This window comes from Chinchilla lanigera, unplaced genomic scaffold (genome assembly GCF_000276665.1).
Source record: "Chinchilla lanigera isolate Chin_1 unplaced genomic scaffold, ChiLan1.0 scaffold00034, whole genome shotgun sequence".
Classification (NCBI taxonomy): Eukaryota; Metazoa; Chordata; class Mammalia; order Rodentia; family Chinchillidae; genus Chinchilla; species Chinchilla lanigera.
This window is the reverse complement of record NW_004955435.1, coordinates 13,501,557-13,526,292: the sequence shown is the minus strand read 5'-3', so window position 1 is coordinate 13,526,292 and position 24,736 is coordinate 13,501,557. Positions and strand designations below refer to the sequence as shown.

General features: G+C 41.1%; 1 protein-coding gene and 1 pseudogene across 2 annotated transcripts in view; both read right to left on the bottom strand.

Annotated features, from left to right (window-relative positions):
• Positions 1-368: 368 nt before the first annotated feature.
• The window catches only part of Ahcyl1 (adenosylhomocysteinase-like 1), a 38,484-nt gene continuing 14,116 nt past the window's right edge, over positions 369-24,736 (bottom strand). The window contains exons 2-17 of one of the 2 annotated variants that reach the window (XM_005388904.2): positions 15,123-15,234; positions 12,802-12,945; positions 11,708-11,808; positions 10,932-11,034; positions 9,214-9,308; positions 8,467-8,573; positions 7,559-7,675; positions 7,313-7,376; positions 6,460-6,548; positions 6,026-6,096; positions 5,380-5,474; positions 5,200-5,298; positions 4,723-4,791; positions 4,215-4,293; positions 3,015-3,135; positions 369-2,412 (exon numbers count right to left, since the gene is read on the bottom strand). In XM_005388904.2, the coding sequence (XP_005388961.1) occupies positions 2,406-2,412; positions 3,015-3,135; positions 4,215-4,293; positions 4,723-4,791; positions 5,200-5,298; positions 5,380-5,474; positions 6,026-6,096; positions 6,460-6,548; positions 7,313-7,376; positions 7,559-7,675; positions 8,467-8,573; positions 9,214-9,308; positions 10,932-11,034; positions 11,708-11,808; positions 12,802-12,945; positions 15,123-15,234 (1,473 nt within the window). In that variant the 3' untranslated portion in view covers positions 369-2,405. Of the gene's footprint in view, positions 2,413-3,010; positions 3,136-4,214; positions 4,294-4,722; positions 4,792-5,199; positions 5,299-5,379; positions 5,475-6,025; positions 6,097-6,459; positions 6,549-7,312; positions 7,377-7,558; positions 7,676-8,466; positions 8,574-9,213; positions 9,309-10,931; positions 11,035-11,707; positions 11,809-12,801; positions 12,946-15,122; positions 15,235-24,736 lie in introns of those variants that run through there. The other variant, XM_013516542.1, reaches the window with a different exon arrangement.
• Positions 23,437-23,846, bottom strand: LOC102013751 (annotated as a pseudogene).

The window sequence follows — 24,736 nt, the reverse complement described above, 5'->3', positions numbered from 1 at the left end:
CCCAACAGTGTCACCTTGGGGACCAAGCCTTTGACATCTGATTAGCAACTGGATGCTACCTTGGACATTTAGCATCCAATTTAAAGCAATTTAAGATAGCCAGGTGCAGTGGTGCGTGCCTGTAGTCCCTGCTACTGGGGAGGCTGAGGCAGGAGGACTGCTTGTGCCCAGGAGTTCAATGACAATCTATAGACAACTGAGCTAGATTGTCTCAAAAAATACTAACGAACAGTACTACATCCAGCCTCTCTCTGTATTTGGTACTCAACAAATCTATTAAATACCACTGAGCAATGATTTGTCCCATCCTAGAAAAGAGGTTCTAATGCAGTTTTGTGATTCAGCCAATGATGACACAGACTACAATATGGCCTTATCTTTTTAATTGACTTTAATGATTATTGCTCATCTGCAAGGATTAATATTGCATTCATTAAAAATCATTTAATACAAAATGAACTTTTTCCTCCCAAGTTGCTCTCCACATACTCCCTCTGATGCCAGACGTTTTCTGGTGTCCTTTGTTACATGGCTTGACAGAGACGGAGCCCTTACCTATGATTCCTATGGACACACTAACAGATACAGGACCAGAGGGCCGACCAGAGGGCAGCAGGACGTGGGCCCCTTTTTCCGGCAGAGGTGCCCCATAGATACACTGTTGGCCAGGTTATCTCCCCTAACAGATGTGGTGTTCTGATTGGCTGGTTAAGTGCCTTAGGAAAAAGGGCTTCAATTGTTAGCATCTACAGAGAAGAAAGCACGGTCATACTGGCGAGGAGTAGAGACCGGGTGGGGAGAAACAGAGAAAAGGGCGAAAAAAGTTTTGGCAAGATAGTTGTCCCCTGCTGGAAAGCTGCAGGGTAAAAGCTCTCCTTTCTTGTATTTCTGCTTTTAATGTCTGTTTCTCTGATCAGTGGAAAGAGAAGTGAAAATGTCTAGAATCTAGCACTAATGCATGATCCAGATTTGAAGGATCACAAGCTAGAACAAGTTGAGGATTTGGAATCCTGGATAATTATACACTTAAAGCTCACGAGCATAAAGCTCATCTGCCCATGCAGAAATGCTATAAGCAGGGTGCATGGCATGGGACTACATCTCTCTGATCTTTGAGAGCGCCTCTCTGGGGATTCTTTTGGAGTATGAGTCAAGATGTACTGACTCCTTTCTCTACACACAAACTGCCCTTTAAGATCTTAGTTAATAAACTTTTTTGGTGGTATGTATCAATCTAAAGAGGTACCACTTCTGTAAAAATCACGCTATGCAGGGCCTACAGTCCCAGGCAAGTTCTATGGAGTTAGATTTATTTCACCAGGGCCCAGTTTATGGTTCTTCCTCCCATCCACACCTACCTCCCTCTAAATATTTTAGGGTGCGGAAGCACAGCTGATCAGAACTTTGCTTTTAAAGGATAAAACCTAGATAGAGCTCAGTGTTTTATATGGAGTAATGGCTCAAGAAATTTGCCTTCAGCATAAGCTGTATGGGGCAGAGCTGAGAGAATTTGCTTATGGCTCCAGTTTGTTGATGCTACAAACTAAGGACTAGAAACACACGGATTCATTCAGAGTTTGAGACTAGGATTTCTCTAGACTCAAGCTGCGCTCTTAGCTCCAAAGGTTCAAACGAGAAATTGGTAACAACTAGCCACTCAAGCAGTTCCTCAGTGTTAACACTAAAAATTTTTCTTAAGTTTTTAAAAAATACAACAGAAATAAATGCTAGGGTACAAAACTCAACTTGATAGAATGCACTCTAGTTAAAAACTAGAAAAGTGAGAGAGTGGTGGGAGTGGAGGAAGGGTTGGACTATAAATCCAAGTGGGTCTACTGGATCTTAACAAGCAACACTCACTAGTACACGTCTCTGAACCAGACATACCACCTTTACACAGGAAACAGGGCTTGGAATTCCTAAGGGAAATTAACATGCACCAGCTACACTTCACCTACCTCGTTGGTAGGTGCCATCCCTGCTCCTCTGAAGAAGTGAAAGAGCACTGATTTTAGCAGCTAAGAAATGGGCTCCTTTAAGGCAATTTAGACACTGCAGATTGTTCACCTAGAAGGTACCTTAGCATATCCTGTTAATAAGGTACAAAATTAAGACTAAAATCTCCAGAAATGGTAAAGAATGAATCACCTTTCTGGGCCTGGACAGTGAAATCCTTCTTTAGTGATTAGGGTGAGGAACCTTAAACCTCAGTTTCATCTAAAGAGCCATGAAGCAAGTTCCTGTGCGGTCTGCAGAACTCAAATAATGTGATGAGAAAATGAGAATGAAATTATAGAAAAAAAAATCAAGAGGAAAGAAATAAAAAGAAAATAAAAGTTATCTTTAAAAATACGTCTTTTAGAGTCATGTGGTTCACATGGACTGATCGTTGGTAATATGGTCCATTAGTATCTGTAAAGAAAGAGATGAATTGGTTACCATTTATGTTTTCCATATGAGAGCTCCAAGAAAGAATCAGAAACAATACCATCTCCTGGCCCAGGGACCCCTGTAGTCAATCCTCAGGGCATCATTTGTTCCTGTTCTTCTACGGGACCCCTGCTAGGGCCACTTCTGCTACTGTCTGCTCTCTGATAATATATGTCAGTGGTTTTGAACTATATTAGCAACAGACTGGGGAGCTTCTACAAAGTAATTGCCTGGGGCTCATCCTAAATCAAGTACATCAGAATCTCTGGGATGAGGCCTAAATTCTGCAAATTCAAAATACTTCTCTATATCTACCACTAAATGTAAAATATGCAAATTTTTCTCTGTATCCTCTTTTTTTTTTTTTTTTTTTTGGTGGTGGTACTGGAGATTAAACCCAAGGCCTCATGCATGCTAGGCAAGCGCTCTTATCACTAAGGTATACCTCCAGTCTGGCCCGTTAATTTGGAGTAGAATCGTTACACTCTTCAAAATCAGGCCTAGCACCTGAAGAAAGCAAGCTAGGTAGGGTGGCTGGTTTAATACTGGGGAAGAAAGCTTTTCACTGGTTTTCTCCAAATTACCTATAATAATTAGGTTTGAATGGCCCGTTTTTGTTGAGTCCCAGGTATTTTGCTTGGTCATCTGTTAGCTCTGTCAAGTGGGCATCAAATGATGGCAGATGCAAGCTGGCAACATATTCATCTAGAAAAGTAAAGAGACAGGAGTGTCACACACACCTCTCCGGGTACCCACTCCCTCAACTTCATTTGCAGCTGTTTGAGAAAGAAGACAAGGATGCAGTAACTTCGAAAGAACCCACAACTTGAAATATTTATAAATTTAAAAAGTCCTGAAAGCTACATTTCTGGCAGGGCACGTCTCTCAGTACCACCCAAATGCACACAGAAAGCCACTTACCAGAGAGACAAAATGCTGCAGACTCACACCTCTCTACCCTTCACTGGTAAAAGTTTTGGCCTCACCTCAGCAGCCAACATGTCATCTCTACTCCCACCTTCCTGCAGCAACCTCCTTAACTAGATTAAATTATAATCCAATTACAAACCAAAGCGGATGCCAGAAAGCTCAAGAGAGTTCTGTGTCATTAGCATTTATTTAAGATAAGATCTATAAAGGCAATGAATCTCAGGACCATGGACTTCTAATGTAACTGGTACAAATTTACTGCTTTTCCCCAGTAAATTTCTCTCACTTTTATGAATTTAAAAAAAACCCAATCTGAGGTAAGCTGCTGCAGGGGACCCAAGCAAGACTTTTTTTAGCTTTCGTTCAGGCATCTGGGCTGCCTACAGGAGATGGGAGGGGGTCACAGCGGCACAGAAAGGACAGAGATGCATTGCATCACGCGAACTAAGCTGTCCCCTAGAAGCTGCACAGGAGGTGATCTGCCAAGTGAGACAGAGGTTGGACAAGAAAACTCGCTTCTGTTTCTCTCATTTGGCTACAGGCTAGAAGATTACTCAGTTTCTTAAAGCTATGTGACAATAACAGCAACCACTTTAAACCACTGCACTTAGCACTGTAACTCTTTAGCTGTAATCCTTACAACCTGCAATGTTTATATATGGTATTATTTTTACTTTACTGATAAAAGAATCAGAGATTCATGGCTATTAAATCTGTCCTAAGGTCAAACAACTAGTAAACACTAGTAGAAAAATCAGAAGTCTGACTCTAAATCTGGTGTTCTTTGTGACAGTCATTTTACCAAAGAATGTAGCCATCTAGGGATCAATGCAGGTTTCCTGTTTTTCACTCACCCATTTTCTTGGGAAGCAAGTATACATCCTGTTTGTATCGTCCTTCAGGTGCATTATACAGTTCTATCAGTGCCAAAGCCTAAAGCGGGAAAAAGGGGCCAGGAAATAAAAACACTTCTTAGGAACATAAAAATAAAGTTTAACAGTGACTTGGGACAAATACTACACTGATCTGTCATCACGACAGCATCGAGGACTCTGCTTGTATTAAAGGCCAGCACACATCGTAAGAAGATTTGCTAGTGTTTTTGTTTAGTTCCTGACAAAAAAACAAGCTAAACACAGTTAGGCTGGAACACTAGACTCAACTGAACAGACAGTTCAGACACACATACACTGACTAATGACTCTTTTCTTTAACTGAGCAAACCTAAGCCTCTGCAACTTAGGATATGCAGAAAAGAGTATGTTGGTAAGTATGCACCACAGCATACCCTCAGGACTCTGATCTATGCATGCCTGGTGCCATGAGTAACAGCGAAGGAAAAGCAGACCTGCTGCTGCATACCTGTGTCGTAGCTGTGATGGACAGAACAAAGGTGGGAACTGTGGAGCAGCTCAAATTGAGCAGACGACCCTAGATAGGTAAGAGAGAATCCTGGGATGAACTGCTGTCCCTCTTGGCTCCCAGAGAAATACAAGTCAAGTAAATGCACGAAAGGACTTCATACCCCTCTATACTCAGTTGGAAGAGGAGGAATTACACTTCCAGATTGGGACTCTGGCTTTTATCCTATTTTCTGCAAATCCGTCTGAGTGTGAAAGGATGAAAACCAGCTATGGTCAGGAAATAATATGTTACTTAGCAAAAAAAAGGTAAGTTTTTGGATGCTTTCTATTCTGTGGTTGAAGCCGTTTGAGAAATGTCCTTCTATCCTAAGATAGAATTCAGGCAAACACAGGCCCAATATTTTTCCCCTGCCTCCCCTCCTTCTGTGGATCCAACTACACAGCTTGCACTGCTCTGCCACAGTCTGCTGTGTACCTCCGCCAGGAGGACGACACGCTTGCCGTCTGGCCAGATGACATGGTCCACCTGAGAACGTACTCGCTCCCACGTCAGCTCTGGGGTACGGAGGCTGGTCTGAAAGGAAAAAGGCACAACTGACTATGGCTATAGTGGAAGACAGGAAAAAGAACTAGCGACAACTGACGGAAGCCTCACCACATCAATTTCTGTGTTGGAGTGGCCCATATTGCATACGATGCAACTGTTTTTCATGCGGTCCAAGTGCTCCCGCGTCACTACATTTTTATTTCCTAAAAATAAAAATGGGTGGCTGAGAGGAGAGATGCTGGGGAACAAAGGTACTGACCGTTTCCAGTCAGGACACAGGAGGAAATCTGCTGGCATTAAAGAGCTTGTACACAAAAGAAGTACACAGAGCTGCGGATCATCGACAGCCTTGACAGGGCCTACGTGCAGCTGACGTAGGAGCTGTCTGAGGCAATAAAGCCCAGGGGACAGGCCAAGCCTGAGGGCTCCAGGTAGGGTCTGGCCAGGTGCAGGCGGACATATGGTGGCTCTGCCCCTTGGCAGGGGGAGGCACCTTCCTCACGCACCATGCTGAGGACCCTGCGGTACCCCACCCTCCTCCCTGGACCTTCCATCGCCACTTCTGCTCGGGGGAAAAATGACAATATAAAAATTTACCCTGGGAAAAAAGGGGTCTCCCTCTGGAAAATATGTTATGGTTCTGACAGTTTACTGCAGGTCTGAGGCTTTATACTGAGCACAGGCTTATACTGTTTGAAATATAGGTCACTTTTGGGATTTAGCCTTGAAGTTAGCACCAAAGCATGACACATACCTGTGCAAGTTATGACAACATCAACTTGCCGGATGACTTCGTTTAGTTTTACCACTCTGAACCCATCCATGCTGGAAGAAGAAAGATACACTATGAGCAAAGCAGGGAGGCAGTGTGAAGGATGCTGGTCACAAAGTGAGACACTCCTCTGAAGTCAGAGTCAGTGCTATTTCCCAGGAATGCTAGTGATAGGCTTGCTAAACTATACACACACACTGGCTTCTGCAGAGCCCTAAGACTCATCTAGGAAGAGAAAATGCCAGGCTAGGAGAACCCAGGATTAGAGTGAAGCGGATAGAGTAATACAAGTCTTCTCATTCCTTGGACAATTTCAACAAAAAGTGATTAATACAATCAATCATGAAATACAAAGAATCTCAGAAATATAAGTATCCGGAGTGAATATAATAGTATTATCATCACTCTGTTCTTACCAGGCCTGGAGAGCACAGATGGGATCAATTTCTGTGATGTAGACAATTGCTCCAAGGGCCTTGAGAGCAGCACAGCAGCCCTTCCCTACCTGCCAATCGTAAGAACGGTCAGGTTACCAGGTTGATGTAAAGCATGTACGGTGGAAGAGTGAGGCTCTTGGGGAAGATAGGAATTGACACTCCTGACATCACCAGTCACCTGGTGAGCACTTCCAGGGAGGCTCCAACCCCAAGCAGCAAACAGATCTGATCACATTTTGAACTTTACTTGGGTGGGTAACTTAGCAGATGTGTCACAGCAAGGGTGGGGCTTTGGATAACTGCTATCATTAGGAAAACAAGACCAAAGCAAAAGCAATTGTGACCTCTAATTTCTTATTCTAGAAAAAGCTGGTAATTCTCACTTGTATCTATTCAAGGACAGCCCAGCAGCTCAAGAATTTCTGTGGGCTACTGCTGGAAGATAATAAATATGTAACTCACTCTGGTTTAGAGATATCCAGCCACATGCCACTTCCCTTTCCTGCGTGCCATGTGTGGGGCTAAAATCCTATATATTCCCTTGAATTACATCCCATAGATGGCTACTGTTATAATTAAGAGGAAAGTGATGCTGACATTTCATTTCACAAGACAAACTGGTGAAATTGGAAAACTGAATTCTCAGTTCATTTTGTATGTCTCTATTCATGAGTCCGAAGAAGATTTTTGCTATTATTTTGAGGTACATTGTCTAAAAACACACTGTGACACTGCATCAGTGGCGCACACCACCCAATATTCCTTTTTTCATCCATCAAGTATCTCTAAAATGTCTATGAAGGGACAGAGACACTGGGGCTCAGCTATTTACCTCACCATAGCCACACACCACCACTTGTTTCCCACCAAACATCACATCTGTGGTCCTCTTCAGGCTGTGGAAACAGATAAGGGCTCAACTCAAAGCTCAACTCAGTCCCTCTGCAAAAAGTTAAAGTGAGGTTTTTAAAGCCAAAAAGAAGACCAGGAGACAAGACTGCAGTGATACCAGACTAACACTGAAACCCAGTCTGGCTCTAACCCCTTTAAATTTGAATGTATGTACACTTCAACCTACCCATCCAAAATGGATTCTCGGCAGCAGTACAAGTTATCAAACTTCTGTTTGGTAACAGAGTCGTTGACATTCATTGCCGGAACACAGAGCTTCCCAGCTTTGGAGAGTTGATATAGCCTAAAGGGACAAGAGGTCACAAAAACAAATAAAAACCAAGTGAGCTGGAAAAACATAATACATGGCAAAACCAGTCCCATTCTTTTCAAATTCTATGCTGCCCTCCCCAGTCTTTATTACTGCCCAAGGACATTGGTAAACATCATTATTTCCTTGTCATCTCTCCTGACTTTTTTATTTTCTTTACCCTCTACCTTTTAATTTTGGAAGGAAAATAAAAAACCTTTCAGTTGAAGAAATTTACTTCTATTTCATAAAGGGGATATTATATCCTTAGGCCAGCATTTCTTCATCTTTAAAACCATGCCCAGTTCTCATAAAGGAATTCTGATTTGGTGTGTGTGACCAGGTAAACATGTGCAATGCACCCCCTAGTTGAGAAATACTTCCAGGTATATTTTAGGTATTTTCATCGAGCCAAGACTATTTTGCACAGTTTCACTTTTTGTATAAAACGTATAGTTTTACAGGCTTTTCATATTTCAAATACAAAATTATAACACAATATTGAGTATGGTTTTTCAAGATAACATTCATTCCTTACTCCCTTGGCCCAAAACACTAGTTGAGAATTACTCAGTGAAGTAAATACGAGACAACATGTCAACTAGAACCTGAAAACTTTCTTCTAGCATCACCTTAATTTTTCAAAAGTAAAAACTCAGATTTATCTAATGAAGATATTCCCATGAAGTTACTGCACATCTGAGACACAGCCCTAAAGCCTATTAGAGACCAGAAGAATTTGCTGAGGCAAGGACACAAGGGGCAGCTACTCCAGAATCTGTTACCTGTGAACACCAGTCACGCTCTCTTCCACAATGCCTCGGATCTTCTTAAACACGTTTGGATACTTCTTATAAACCCAGTGGGTTAAGTCTCCCCCATCATCCAGGATCTACAGAACAGCCAGAAGACTTCTATGGGCATTCAGGCTGCTAGAGCTGGGGGGAACTTCGAGCCCACTTTCTGTCCTAGTAAGAGAGCCCTGGGTGTTTTGGAAGAGCATTCCTTAGAGCTCCTTAGAACAGGCTTGGACAGTGGAAATACAGTCAAATTTGCTCGTGTAAAGTGGTTAAAATGATTCCTAGGTTTGCTCGAGGCTATCATGAAGAGTGTTAGGCTAGTTGCAGACTCATTTTTTAGTCTAGAGTCTGGAAATATATAGCCCTTTTGCAAAAAACGAGAGCTGGGGCAGGAAGGAAAGAAACCAGATTCTTACTCCACAGAGGGATCACATCATTTCCTTCTATTTCATTTTGCTGTGTCTGAGCCACATGTTCAGCTAATATTACCCTTCCCCCACCTTTCCACTCGGTACTCAGACCCATTCTTTTTTTTTTTTTTTTTTCGTGCTGGGGATAAAATCCAGGGCCTTGCACATCTCTGGCCCATTCTGAATAGGTTTCGAGCTAAACATCTGGCAACAAAGTCAGTGTTTAAGACCAAACATCCAAACATATTTAGGGAACCATGCGTCAGTGGAAAAAAGGAAATAAATCTATAGTCAGAAATGTAAGATGGACATGCATTATTACCATGTTGGCCTGCCACCCATCCATGTTCACACAGCGGTCAATGCACCACCAGAAATCATCTTCCGACTCCCCCTTCCACGCGAACACTGCAACTCCTACAGAGACAGAAATAAATTAGCTACTTCTTCCTATGAGGAGTGTCCTATACCGGTAACAATTTCTGAGATCCATGTGGAGAGAAAAGGGCAACACAGACTATTCGAGAGAGGGAAAAACTTAAATGTTTCTTCTCACTGGGCCAACTTTATACTTTGAACTCTGTTATAAGGAGATAAAATGAAGGGGGATCAAGACAAAGTTGTTCTCTGGAGCATCATCATTATCATTATTATTATTATTTTGGAATTTTTTGAGACAGGATCTCACTGTGTAGTTTAGGCTGGGATAAAACTCACTATGTAGCCAAGGCTGGCCTCAAACTTGCAGCGATCCTCCAGCCTCAGCCTCCCAAGTGCTGGGATTACAGGTGTGCATCACTATACCTGGCTGTAGCATTATATGAACAAACATCTTGAAACAACCTAACGTTCAGTATTAGGAAAATAATAAAGTCAAATCACATGACCATACTGAATGAGCCGTACAAATGACGCTGTCAGTTCTCAGTGATATAAAAGGTGACTCCCGAAATACTGACAAGCTGTGTTAATTAATGACTGTTCAGACTTACAACCAAGGCGCACTGTTTGCACTTATGACCCACGACTCAGATTTATGATTCATCTTTTTTCTGGTACAGTTCTGTATCTCTTGTTTATAAAGCCCCGATGTCTTTTTTTTGTAGAATATACCTTATATATACAGTAGTATAACGTTTGCTGACTGTACTGTATAGTACAGTACTATAGTTTTACGTTCTGTTGTACATTACAATACTGCATGTAAGAGTTATGCAACTGAAAGCAAAGTTATCAAGTTGGAGTTTCCTTTGACCATTTCCTTGTTCTGAATATCATACTGTACATACTCCATACAATTCTTCATTTAGTGACCAGTTCATTTAATGACTTAGTCACAGGGGCGGAACTCTGTCATTACAGGAGGAATGTTTGTATGTTAAGAGTATCTACATACTAAGATTTATTTCATCAATGCAGAACAGAAAAAAGGGAAAAATTCATCAGTTCTGTGTAATGGGATTATAAATTTTTTGAACTTCCTAAATTTTCTACAATAATCACCAGAAAAGAACAAGCAAGAAAGATAAAAAGCATTACTATATGTTACTTTCTGAAAATCTGAGGAAGATGAGTTTCTTTTTTTAAAGAAACTCCACGTTGACTTTCTCCTAACAGGTTAGCAATGCAAATTATTTCATATCCCATTAAACTTACCAGTAGTTCATACATTTTCAGTGGCGTATTATCAGCATAAAAGGTATTGCTTACTTATGTTCTCTCAAAATTGATGAGACTTGATGAAAACAAATGAGGTTAATTCAGGCACTTTAATATTCTTCTTTGTTCATTTAACATTAGAATTGGGCATTTCCACATGTCCCTGAATTCTTTTCAAACGTTTATTTTTAACGACTACATAATACTCCATCATGGATATAGACTTGATTTTATTATCCATTTTCTTCCTGCAAAATTTTTAATATCACTCAAATTTTATAGTCCCTAGACAGACATGGTATTGTAATGACAATTTGGATACATTAAAAACTATGTTTAGGTCATTCATTTCAGGAAAATGTAGTGAAAAACTCAACTTACCAGCCTCAGCCAGTGCTGCAGCCACTTCATTCTGAGTTGAGTAGATGTTGCAAGCAGACCAGCGGCATTGAGCCCCCAGGGCACACAGTGTCTCAATCAACACCTGTGTGGATGTGTAGGACACAGGGTAAGAAGGGCAAGGGGAAACTCGGTCAAGCACAGCATCCAGAACTCTGCAGCAATAGGTGCTAACTAGGGCATTATAAAAGGGCACAGTCCAGTTGGGCATGGTGGTGGACACCTGTAATCCCAGTGTTCTGTGAAGCTGAGGCAGAAGGACTACAAATTCAAGCCCGGCCTGGACAATTTAGCAAGACCTTGTCTCAAAAGAAAACAATTTTAAAAGAGCTGGGGATGTAGCATAGCGTGAAGGCCCCAGGTTCAATCTTTAGTACCACATATACAGATAAATAAAGGGGTATAACCAAGCAGAGTGGCACACTGATATTGATATTTACACCCAGAGTCTTAATAACATTTTTATAACAATACTTCAAATCTTCCTATACAGGTTTGCTGAGAGATCCCACTATATTGTGGGAGATCCCATAAGGATTCCATTTAATATTTAGGACTCAGAAGGTAGCTAGATTGCAGGGGAAAAACCTGTTTTTGCTTCTCTTTATCAGAAATCCCGGGGTCTGGGGATTTAACTCAGCGGCAAAGCACCTGCCTGGCAAGCGCAAGGTCGTGAGTTCGGTTCCTGGTACCGGAGAAAAACCAAAAAAAAAAAAAAAAAAAAAAGAAATCCCTCTACTTTCTTCCAACAAACTCACCGCTGTCTGGGCTGTGATGTGTGTACAGCCCACTATTTTAGCACCAGCCAAGGGCTTCTCCCCCTGAGCACGTTTCCTGAGTGAAATCAGAGCAGACATGTCTGTGAAAGAACAGAGGATTTGAGCCAGGTCTGCACTAGCAACAGCATCCATTCCTGCCCACCCACAGCCAGGGCTGGACTGGGTCTGTACGGTGAAAAGACGCAGGAAAACTAAGCACATTTCTTTGATGACCGGCAGCTTCAGCAGCAGAGTCACAGTGGAGAGCGGTCATGGAACCACTTGGCATTTTTCTCTTTCTTTTCTGTCTGCTTTATGTGCAGAGGACTGAACAGGGAAGGAAGTTCTCAAAACTGACCCAGAGCGGGGGTAAGTCTCACCAGTCATTTGGGAAGAGAGGGAAATAGTCAACAACACTGGCTAATGCACTTTCGTACACAACCATCAGGCCAGGAAGAACTTTAGTCTCAGTGGAAGCCATGCACTTCCGTTCTTCTTTGCTGTCTCACCCTACCGCGTCATTCTGTGTGTTTCTCTACCCATGCTCAGTACGCAGCATGCCTCCAACATGAAGACAACAAGAGTAAAGAGACCTTCCAGGCAGTGAGGTGCCACAGAGGAATTAAGAGTTAACTCACTGCCAGCAGTTTTTACTCTGTCCTAGCAGAGGGTGCTCAGGACCAAACAAGACCCTAGGTTACCACATCCCTAGCTTAGAACCTTCCCACATCAGCTGCTTCTGGGAATCCAGGCCTCTGGGGTTGGCATTTTCAGTAAGATCCCACATAATTAACCACTATGTAGTAATCCAGGACTTGCTGACTCTGCATTGTAGATCTCTGAAAACGGTGTCATGGGGAGAAAACCAGAAAATACTCTGTGTAATTACCACATGCTGAGGACAGGAAGACAAGACAACAAGAGCAGGATCCTGAGGCTCAAGCCCCACACAGAGAAGCATTTATCGGAAAGCCCAGGAAACTGTCTTTTCCCAGGACACTTCCACGTCAGCTCTCAGGCCTTAAGCAGTCTTTGGATCCTCATGATTGGTAAAGAGAGCTGCTTCTAGTCTTCTGCACAACCCCTTTCTTTACCTTGCTCTGCAATCTCAATCTCCCGTCGTCCGAATTCTGCTTGCTTGATGTTCTTCACACAAAAATTGCTGCTGCCCTTGGAGTTGGTTTGCTGCTTCTCTCGGGGGGAAACCTCATCATCAGAGCTATCTGTGTAGGACGCAGCTAGAGCCAGTGAAGAGAAAAACACGGACAGATAAACCAGCCTCGACGGCCCCATCTCCCACCTCCACACAGTCCCACTCCTGAGGGCTGTCATTTAAGTGAAGTGAACATTTTTCATTGGAGCTCTTTTACATCACTCTCACTTCGATCCCTCCAGGTTCTAAGAGCTGGTGTGAACGAAACAGCTGTGGATCCCTCAGCATTGTGTTTTTACCCACTCTAACAAAACTGTGCTGTTAGTTCTGTGAAAAGGAGCCATGGTCCCTAACCCTGCACCACCTATACTAATCCCAGATAATGGAAGTACTTGGTCCCAACCTGGATTTGAACCAGACCTGACAAAAATGGAAAAATAACTTCAGGGAAATAAGGAATGCTGTTTCTATAGAGCACTGTTTTTCACACTTAGTAAGCATCTGTCAGAAGCCCATGGAAGGTTTTTAAAAAAGAGTGCGAGGCCTCAGAGCCAAGGGGTCCCACTTGGGGGTCTTAAGATGTCTGAGAACTGCCATCTCCAGCAAGTTCCCACGTGCAGCGGGCCAGAAGACTATACTCTGAGAACTACTGACATGGATCCAAGGGAGGAGTCTCACAAAGGCGTCTGACACTGTGTTGTGCTTAAGGAACACAGAGAAGGAATTACGACACGGAAAGCGAGCAGATCTGATTCTGCTGCTAGCCTTGGGTAAGTCTGTCAAGAGGACTGACTTTAAATAACAGTTGTACACAAAACCTAAATATATCCTTCAGATAGGTTGTAGGAAGATATACAATTACTCTTTTACCTCTCAAGTCACTTCTTTCCTCTCTGAAATGAGTGTTCCTCACCACTGTTTCCGCCAGTACATTAAGACCCTCTCACTGACTTCTATACATAGGTGCTCGAAAGGACAGAAATCCAGGTAACACAAATACCACTAAAGGTTATTTCCTCGATTGTGACAATTTAACTCTGTCAGAAAGCTGTTTAAAAATGCTCTCATAGGTTTCTATAACACGACCATCCAGATCTCTGAAGACTTCTTCACTCATTCCAGCTTCTTCTTATGACTCAAATTTTTCAAAATTAGTTTTTCTTCTGTCTCAGCTATAATTAGACTGCTGGTTACCGATCACCTTTTTATCTGTCACAAGATATTTTTCATTTATAATAGCCATTATATTTAGAGCTGCTTCTTGAATACATGCCACGAGTAAATCCATATATTCATTTATTTCAGTAGCTAATCCTGTATACCTCTGTTTGTTCTTGTCTGCCCATGTGTCTATACAGGCTTATCAGGGGCACAAGGCAGAGGTAAACTTATTATTTATTTATTTGGTTTTCATTCCTTACACCTCAAGCACAGCTTTCAGCGTAACAACACAATGTGAACAATACTGTGGCAACAGACAATCAGTGGCTTTTGGTACAAGCAAATCTCTTTGCTGACGTTAACAGCAGCCTGTGACCTTGGGCGTGCTTTTTAATCTTCTAACAACGAACCTGCAGTTGAGGAGTTCTATTGGATGCTCCTAATGTTTCCTCCTCTGACCAATTCTAAGGTTCAATATCCACTTTCGTATTTTTTTCCTAATAACCTCTCTGCACAATTCTATCAGAAAAAGACTACTTATTGTAGACAGCTAAGACTGAAAATAAACAGTTCTGGAGTCACCATGTAATAGTCCGCATTCTTCCCACTGCAGAGGTTAACAGGGAGAACATGTCAACATAAAGGGAAATCTAGTAAATAAAAAGGAGTCAGAATACTAATTTTTATTATTCTAATTCAAGCAACCTTGGGGACAAGAAAGAAAAAGATAGCTGGCAGAGTGTATTTTATACAAAGAAATCACGCTTCAAAGTATACTTCCTTATCAAGGCCAGGTCTGTCGGCTAAAATACCACCGAGTCTCTCCCTTTGAGATGTGAGTAGGTAAGCGTGGGGGTTGGAATTAGCCCAGCACCACCAACTGGGTACTGGCCATAGACCACACACAGGGACAGCCAAGGGAAGAATGTCTCAAGATGACAAAAGCTTTCCTAGCTTCAAGCCTGGCTGCACACGTTCCCACTGCCCAACCACTAATTAATAGCTGACAGCCAGTTTTGATATGAGCTATTTTCAGTTTCCAGTGAAGAGTACTGGGTGGTGAACAGCAGGAGACCATAGAGGACATGAAGCTCACAGTACCTGAACTGTAGCTGTCAGTAGAAGACTGCGAGATGGAACGTGACAAAGATCTTCGGCCAGTCTTGGTAGGGAACTTTGTGAACTCCTGCATGTCATCAGCAAACTGGATTTGCTGAAAGAGAAAGACAAGAAATTGAAAATTTCCAACAGGGAGTTCTAGGAATATTCCATTCTTAAGGCCATCATCTTCCTTAAAAGCCAACATATATGGCTTCTACTTAGCCAGTAAGTCTCCCACCAGAAATGAGGGAAGCTGGAGGTTGCTCTCAGACTTCTGAATGCTAGTTACTCCCTCTTTCCATCCAACTGTTGCAGCAGAAATTGAGGCTGGGAACGGGGAGCTTAAGAGCCAACTTCTTTTAGCATTTAACCAATTTTACAAGTCTTTTTTCCTTTCCATTGCATTAAATTTTCCTCCCTCTTTAACCTTGATACATTAAATTCTTTACCTTTTGTCCCAATGCCATTAGAAAAAAGATATGGTTTCACAGTGCTCCCAATTTGTCTTCCCTGAACATTTTCTTGTAGCACCTTCTTATTCTGAAGTTTGCAGTGTTTTTGCTTTTTGAAAGATTTATGAAGCAAGGCCTAGAAATGGTGATGGGCATTATGGTGCCACATTTAGGGCCCCGTCGTATGTCTGTGCTTCAAAAAACCAATGTAATGTCCCCAGAACTTTCCATACCCAGTAAAAATTTAAAATACCAGAATATACTGATGGAAGGTAAATTTTAAAAACATATACACCACAGTAAATTCTAACTAATTAGGATGAACTTGAAGGAAGAAAATAATGACTTTGGTAAATTCTGTATTAAAAATTTCCTTAAATGAAATAAATCCAAACTAGACATCTGAAGGATATTTGGAAGACCACCTTTAATTAATACACAGCAAACAGCTTTCAATTGATATTAGTTATAGACAAATTAATGGATGGTTCTAAAATATATGACACACTAGGGGCTGGGGATTTAGCTCAGCGGCAAAAAGCGCCTGCCTGGCAAGCGCAAGGTCGTGAGTTTGGTTCCCGGTACCGGAGAAAAAAAACAAAAACAAAAACAAAAACAAAAAATAAAATATATGACACACTCTATTTTATTATGTAGTTTAAATCTTCCTCGTGAACTCCTGTTTAATCTCTAATAAGTTCTTCCTTCAAAATCTAAAATAAACTTCACTTTCCTGAAATAAACAGGATGGGTTGAGAATCTGAACTGAGATTCTTCCCACAATCTGACTAACTCTGCAGAAGTTCCCATGGAGAATCCATTAAACTAAGCCTTAGCAAGTATCTTTGGAAATGTACAATATTACAGATTAAAATCTTTGCATAATGGAAGCAACATGGTTGTAGCCACTTTCAAACCAGAACAGTAAACTACACATTACAGTTGCACAACCTTCCCTTCTTCTGCAACAAGTACTCTTCAGCAGGGGTGGTACCAGCCTGTAGGGTAAGGATCAAGCTTGAATGTGCAACCAGGCACTGGAAGCTAACATAAACAAACCAAACACTGAATTGGTAGGACTCCACAGGTCATAAAGCAGTCCTCAGGGAACTCTGGCTTGTACTTTCAGCTCTAGCCTGTATGGTTCACATTAAGAATAAAAGCAGAGAATGCAGTCGAGCAGCAGGCCCCAAAGAAAAACCTGGGCCTACTTATATTTAAAACTCATCTTTGTTCAATATCTAGCTAGGCAAGTTTTTTTTCTTTTTTTTAGGTTACTCTGTGAAATACAGAGGAGGCAAAGTTCATAGCCTGTTTTACTATGGTACATTGAAGGACAGACCCTACAGGCATAAAGGGGAAAGAGCTATACATCCTGGCATCTAGTGCAGAGTCTTAAACATGTAAAAAAGCATTCAATAAATACTTGTAGAATGAGTGAATTTTCAAAATCCTTTCTTGTGTAAGATCAATCAAGCTTCAAAGATAAACAGTAATGAACACTCAAACTGAACCACATATATTGCACCAGTAGAATATGATAAGCAAGTATTTTTGTATATCCAAACCTGCTTTTTCAGCTTAGGCACTATAATTTTAAGTATCTTAAATGTCAAAACAATAAGAAGCCAACTTATAGAAATGGCTATAGGTCAGCATTTGCTCTTTTAGATGTAACTTCTGCAGTTAGCAAAGCTGGTTTTACTGAAGAGATTAATCCAGGACCAAGGCAATGACTTCAACCCAATATGCTGTTATTTTGGTGGTAGAAAAAAGTCATCAGTCAAGAGACTATCAGTGCCTCTTCAGTCTGCAGTGGCAGTTCTTCCTCTCAGCCGCTCTGCGGACCACACGGGCAACCTGCTCAGAAGCTGTCCTCTCTTGGCTTGTATGATTCCTTTCCCTGTTAATCTTTTTTTCAGAAGGCTCTGGGCACGTTCCCAGAAGCCACCTACATAGGGGTGTGGTAGAGGCGGGAAGTTCAATAACCTTTGCAAACTTTTGGATAAAAGATATACAGAGAAGGCTGTGGCAAGCTAGAAACGTTTCTTGGGCAACCGAAGCACTAATTACTACTAATTAATACTCATAATCTAATTAATACTAATTAATACTCATAATCGCCCCTCGCATTAATAAAAAAGCTCATCAGCAGCCTAAAGTTTAGCAAAATCTTTCCCATCTAAAAATAGTAGACTGTAACGGCAAGCGGCTTGCAAACCAGTGAAGGGCCCTCCCACCCTCCCTCTCCAGTAGTGAATATGGTTCACATCTGAAGTGGGCAGAATGCTAGCTCCAGCCACGGCATGGTGGGTGGCTATTCTTGCAGCTCTTCGATATTCTCACTGATGTAAGGTCGCACAGCCATATAAGGATGCTCAATAACCTTGTCTTTCCTCTCATCCCAAACGATGCTGTAGAGAGCCAGTATCACAGCTGCTGTGGTGGAATATGTCTGCGCTGCTGATTTCTTCCAGACCCGCTAGCTCCACTGGCTGTCTGTTCCCTCGTGGGTGAACAACCTCTTGAAGGCTGTCCATCTTTATATTGTAAATAAAAATATTGTGGATGTCTGTTTCCTCTCCAATGAAATGAGATCTCAATGACAGCCTCTAAGTTGGCTAGACTCATTGCATTTAAGCATAATAGGATAATTTGGGAAAAGAAAATAAAAAGACAACTGAAAAGTTGTGCTTTACATTTTTTGTGTTGATGTATTTTTAAAGTCTTGGGTTTTTTTTGAGTATTGGGGATTGAACCTAGGGCCTCATGGAGGGTAGGCAAGCACTCTACCTCCTCAACCATCAGATCCTAATTGGTGTGCTTCAGTGTTTCTTCACATGGGTAAGGAGGAGGAAACGAAATAAAGTGCCAAAAAGTATCTTGTTCTAGTTGTTTTCTGAGACAGCATCTCACTACGTAGTTCAGGCTGGACTTGGGACTCATTAATGTAGCTCAGGCTGGCCTCTAATGCACAATGATCCTCCTGCCTCAGCCTCCTGAGTGCCGGGATTATAGCCACACGTAGCAAAAAAGTACTTTAAAGCAAAAAGCCTCATGTTAACTATCTTGTACTCAGGTACTCACCCCAGCCTCACAACGACTGAACAAGCACATTAAGGCTCCACTCTTGAACTAATAAACAGTACAGCTGAGAAAGGCTAGAAGGTCAGATGGACCCATTCTTCAAATAGCATATCCAAATACAGAAGTCCACTTGCTGTGTCTTAAAAACCAAATTAAATATCAGGCCAGTTTAATGTGCTATTTTAAAGCACCTCTTCAAATAGCTTAGCAGGTATGATCACTGACTTCCTTCTGTGTAATACTGAGATTGGTAAAGAAACACTCTGCCAAATAAATAATTTGAGGTATTTTACCTACCACCTAGTGGTAAGCCTAGTGACAGAGTGAATGAAAATGCTGTTATACAGAACTTACCAAGAAAAAGGAATCACAGGCTATCCAAAAATCTATGTCTCAAGAAAATAATTGTTATTAATTACTTGTTTAGTTACTCCTAATAATAATTTCTACCACTGGAAGTTGAGTTTACTTCCACAAAGACATGGACGATATACTAAGATGTTAAAGAGCATAGCTATACTCCTTCCCAGGCCTATCTAATTTTGCCTTCTATCTCTTAAATTAGAATTAAACTATCAAAATTCTACCATGATCTATGAATGCTAATCAGGATAATACTCATCGTGCGTTATATTCTTTTAGGCAACACATTTTCTAGGCAACAAGTGTCTAAAGCACTCCAGGGAAGATCAATGCAAGGAAATATGGTCCCTTAAAAATCCTGATGTGTTTTCACTCATGATGTAATGATAGTGCAGATGGCTCTGCCATGGAATTCCACTGCTCCTTTATAAGACACTAGATAGTGTAGTCTTCATTATCTTATCTGGGTGTTTAGTTAAGCATCTAAAAATTAAAGGTTAGGCTAGATTACTTCACATGCCTATCTAACAGCTTTTAACTTCCCCAGAAAAGCTTCCTCCTAAGGTGAAGAACTAGACTCAAAGGTAAACAGCAATTACCAGGAAAACAAATCATTAGGAAAGCATAGCTTAGGAGTGTGTGAAGGGATCAGTCTTTTTTACTGATAAAGATTATATGAAGGGCTAATATCTTTCTCCTGGTCCACTCTTGGTTTTCTGGGACATTTTCTAAATGTATATATGCTGTCCCACTGCACACATATGTCATGGTGTGTGCAGAGATTTTTCTCTTTAGAAACTATAGGCAACATATTTCTTAGCTAACACTTAGCACTGAGCAAAACAGTGACTATCAGAAGCTAGAAATTTAACAAGGTCAACTACTAAGCAATGTGTTAGCACACTTTCCAGGATTGCTACAGCTTTTCTAACCCCTTTTCACATATTTTCCAGATTATTTATTTATTTTTGGGTTTTGCAACAGGGTCTCACTATGTAGCCCAGGCTGGCCTCAAACTCACAGCGATCCTCCCGCCTCAGCCTCCCAAGTGCTGGGATTATAGGCGTGCTCCACCACAGCCAGCTAACTTATTCTTTTGAAGACTGTACTCTCACTACTTCTCCTCAGAGAAGAGAGTACAGCAGCCAGCCCAAACAGGTGCAACACCTTTTCTTGATACTCACCAGCGATCAGTTTAATTCCCATTTTGGATGAAACCAAAGAAACAGCAATAAACACCAACTTCTTCATATAAGTAATAGACTAAATTTTTATCTTTCATCTCAACTAGGTAGAAGTTTCCCAAAGAAGGGCAACCCCTTCCTAAGACACTCTCCTTGGACACACCTGCCAGAAAACAACTTATCTCAAAAAAATCAACTTCAGGCCACAGGGTCCAACCCACATCTCCCTTTGGCTACTTCTTCCATTCCCTGGTGCCGAAGGAGTCCGTCTTCCGAGACTCAGCAGGCTCTGGCTGCTCCCTGCCCTCCTTTTCTGTCTCAGGTTTCTGAAGTTCTCAGTCTCCCCAGATGGGGCCTGAGTTTCTAGGGGGCGGGGATGAGCAGGCTGACTAATCACAGCATCTGTCTCCCTCCCCCACTCTACCCTTCTCTGTGACTCAACAGTCACTGGATATAACACACACACACACACACACCAGTTAGAATCCAGTCCATGGTTAGAAGGAGCCCTCCGTTCAAAACGGGACTCAACACTTGTCAACGCTGGCGGGAGGAAGAGATGAGGCAGTGTAAGGCCCCACACTGCTCAGTCACTAAACGGGTGAGAATCAGCTTGAAATAGCAATAAGTAGGACGGGGAAGAGTATTCTAATCTTTTGAAAACCACGATTTAAACCGAATGCAGTACACCCCTAGACTATGTTTCCATGTCTATTTAGCGCTCTATCTCCCCAGCTGCCTGACCTCTCCACACTTCTCTCTCCCTTCCCCACTACCAATATAATTAAAAAGGCATGCCACTCATCCCCTTTTTGCTCCTTATACTGAATTATCATCAGCTTTAGACTTTTAAACGCCATGGCTAAGGCAAGAGGATCACTGAGTTCGAGGCCAACCTGGGCTACATAGTGAGACCCTGTTCAAAAACCAAAAGCAAAACAAAATCAGGTACAGTGGTACACACCTATAATCCTAGCATTCTGGGAAGCTGAGGCAGGAGAATCCTAAGTATGAGCCCAGCCTTAGTGATTTAGGGAGAACTTGTCTCAAAACAGGGCTAGAGATATCAGGCCGTGGCTTCAGTCTCCAATACCCCCACCCCTCAACCAAAGAAACAAATTAAGTATAGATGAATGAAGACCTCTTGGTTCTCAACACACTCATCTCTCTAGTGATATGACAGGCTCCTTCCACCCTCTCCCCAGCATACTGCTGTATTTTCTGTATTTATATTCATCTTTCCAACTTTATTATGATTGCTTTCAACATAGAAAAAAGTTTAAAGGGACAGTATAATGAACATCTCTATACTTTTCACTTACAATGAATCTTTCCACTGTCCACACTGCATTTCTTTCTCTGAATATACACACAGGTGCATGTGCCTACTTTCAAATGGTTTCCCGACCACCAAAAAAAAGTTGCAAACACAAAATTTCACCAATAAAATTTTCACAACGCATCTTCTACAAATAAGGGCACCTTCCTACAGAACCCTGATGACATTACCACTCTTGAGAATAGTACCAGTAATTCTGTATCAGCAAATTTGCCTAACACTGTATGCAAATTTCCCCAGTTTTCTCAAAGATATTTTTCATAGTTGTGGACCCAACAGATTCCCCAACCTTCAAACCCAGGAAGGAATCAAGATTCATTAAATGCAGTCAGTAGGTTCCTTGAGATTGTTAATCTAGAATAATCCCTTTGCTCCCCCATACTCCACCTGCTCAGTGACACCCATTTTTCCAATATGTGGCACCTGAGTCTATGTTCACGATAGCGCACACTCTCTCATCCTCTCTGTCTCTCTCTACTGAAGATTGAACCCAGGGCCTTTAAACTAAGCTGTATCCCCAGACCCCGCCCCCTTTAAAATTTTAAGACAGGTCCAGTCTGGGCTGGAACTCTGCCTCAGCATCCCAGAATGCTGAGATTACAGCCACAAACTACTACACCTGGGATGGCTAGTTTTCTTTTAAAATCTCCCATTTTCTAAAATTTTTGAATTGTTTCCTTCTTGTAAACTGAAAGAGGTTTAGCTTTGTCAAGAATTTTCCACAGATGATATAGTATATTTCCCTTTGCAAGAGAACATAATATTAGGTTGTTCTAGTATTAGTGATGCTAAGCTCAGACCCATGACTATAGTGAGACCATGAGACGTCTCCTTTGAAAAGAACACTTCCTCTTTACATGTACAAGTTAATTTGTAGGGTAAGACCAACTGTTAACTGCACAGTCACTGTTTAACATTAGATAATTAAGGTATAAAACTTGACTTGTATAACAAATAGGCATATCTATATGCTTTAAACAAATGTCTAAGGAAAGAAAATTTAACACTGAAAGCAATCAGTGGACAGTCTAAAAGGAAGATGGGTCTGTGGCCCTTTGGAAGGTAGTATGCAGACTGAACAAATGCCATCCATGTAATTTCTTAGCTTATCAAGAAGGAAGAAGATTAGCAGCATACAAGTACAATTCTTCCTTCCTTGATCTAGCTTAAGGGAGGTTAAAAGCCAGTCTTACTTTAAATCCAGCTCAGCATTATAAGCTACGCCTAGCTGGAGGTGAAAGAAATGGAAAGTCCTTGCCAAGTAGCACATGGGTGGCAGAAACTAACCAGCTCCCAATGTGTGGCAGCTGAGTCTATGGGAGAGTCACTGTTCTGCACCTCAGGCTAACATCCAACGAAGCCTAATGCAGAAACTGCATCAGTTTTTTTAGTCACCATCCATGGCTTCTGATAAAGTACAGGCTCAGGGGAGGAAAAAACTCTCAAAAATAAATCTGACTTGAAGAATCTAATGTTAAATACTGACTATGCAGTTAACGGCTATTATTTCCAAAGTGGGTCAACAGGACCTTTCAGAATCCAGCCTGTAGTTAGACTGCATATTTTCAAGTTCAGAAGACAGAGTAAAACCCTTTAAAGATTAGCTGCAGATGATTTTAGTTTCCATAGTTTTTTTAATTGCTTAACTGATTTTAATATGACATAAAGCTCCTAGCCTTGACATAATCATTATGAAAATACACAGATGAATACTGCCTTCTTTTAAAAATATAAAATAAGCAAATACGCAAAAATAGGCAAGTTTCCATTAAACAGATGAAAAATTTTTAAAGAGAAACTTGACCTTTCCATATCATCTGAAGAAGGGAAATTATCATTTTAAACAATATTCGTTTATTGAACAAATTAAAAAAGGAGCTATAAAATGTTTAACTTTCATCAGCTTCAAGGTTTATGTTGCTGCCAAATTTTGAATATAATTCAACTTTCAAATCTGCTAACACCTGCTGAATGGATTCTACTCTGGATTCTAAGGCCTCAATTTCTTCTTGCAAATTTTTCTTTGCTTCTTCTAACATTTCTTGTGTTTCTTCTTGAGCATGGCTAATGAAAACATCACTGATTTGATAAGGTATCATTAGGCAGTCATCTGTGAGCATGATGTCATCACAAGTATCTTTTAAATTCTGGAGTTGTTTCTTTTTTACTTCTATTGTTTCCTTTAGCTCTGTGATTCTACTTGTATTCCGCACAAATGTTTATCTTTTGTTGATCTTTCATTCATCTCTAAAGTAACACTGCTGTCTTCTGCGGCCGCCTTCTTCATGGTGCCCACCATCGAGGCACTCTCCATAGTTCTCGAAATCAAAAAATTTAAGACTCTAGGAGAGACTACAGACACAAGATATAGAGAATATACCAGTAACATCAAACCATTTTAAAAACTAGTTTTCATCTCAGAGGGACAGTATTAGCCATTCTTTTTGACTTTCTAACTTGAGATGTAGATGCCTAATTTCAGATAGAAGTCTTAGTATAAGATTACCTTAGATGGCTTGTAAGGAACAAGCTGGAAAAGGACAGTTAGCTGCTGCTTCTCTGGAGCTATTTAAAAATAAGAGTTACCTATTGCTTCACAATGAATACTGCACAATCCTTTGGGTTTTCCTGCCCTATGATTTTCTGAACAGCCATTTCCCAAGGAGTAAAGTGGACAGAAACACAAGGATAAAGATCCATGCTACCCTGTAAGGTAAACAAAAGTCAAAATTTGTGTAAGGAAAGTTATCTGGCAAATTTTATCAATAAGTAACACTAGTAAAACGTCACCGATCTAAACAGTTGTCTAATCACTTTAACTCTGGGCATTCAAAGAATAAGCCTCATAAGCAGAGGGCAATAGATCAGGATTTTTACTTATGGCTGGTAAGAAAAGAAGCTTACTATCTATACTTACTAGTACGGTAAGCAACAAGATTTCCAATGCCTAGACTTCCTTGACTTTTTAGTTTAGGTGCCCTGTCTCAACACTAGTGGCCTACACTGTTCAGAATTATCTGCATCTTTAAAACATTCTGAAATCTTCTAAGGACTAAAGCTATAGTTCACAAACAAGAAAAACAACAGAGGTGGAGACTAAATGACTTGCTTAGGGCAACTTATTACCATCAATGAGATTAAAAAAGCAGAAAATGAAGAGACATATATAAACCTAGTACTATTTTTCTC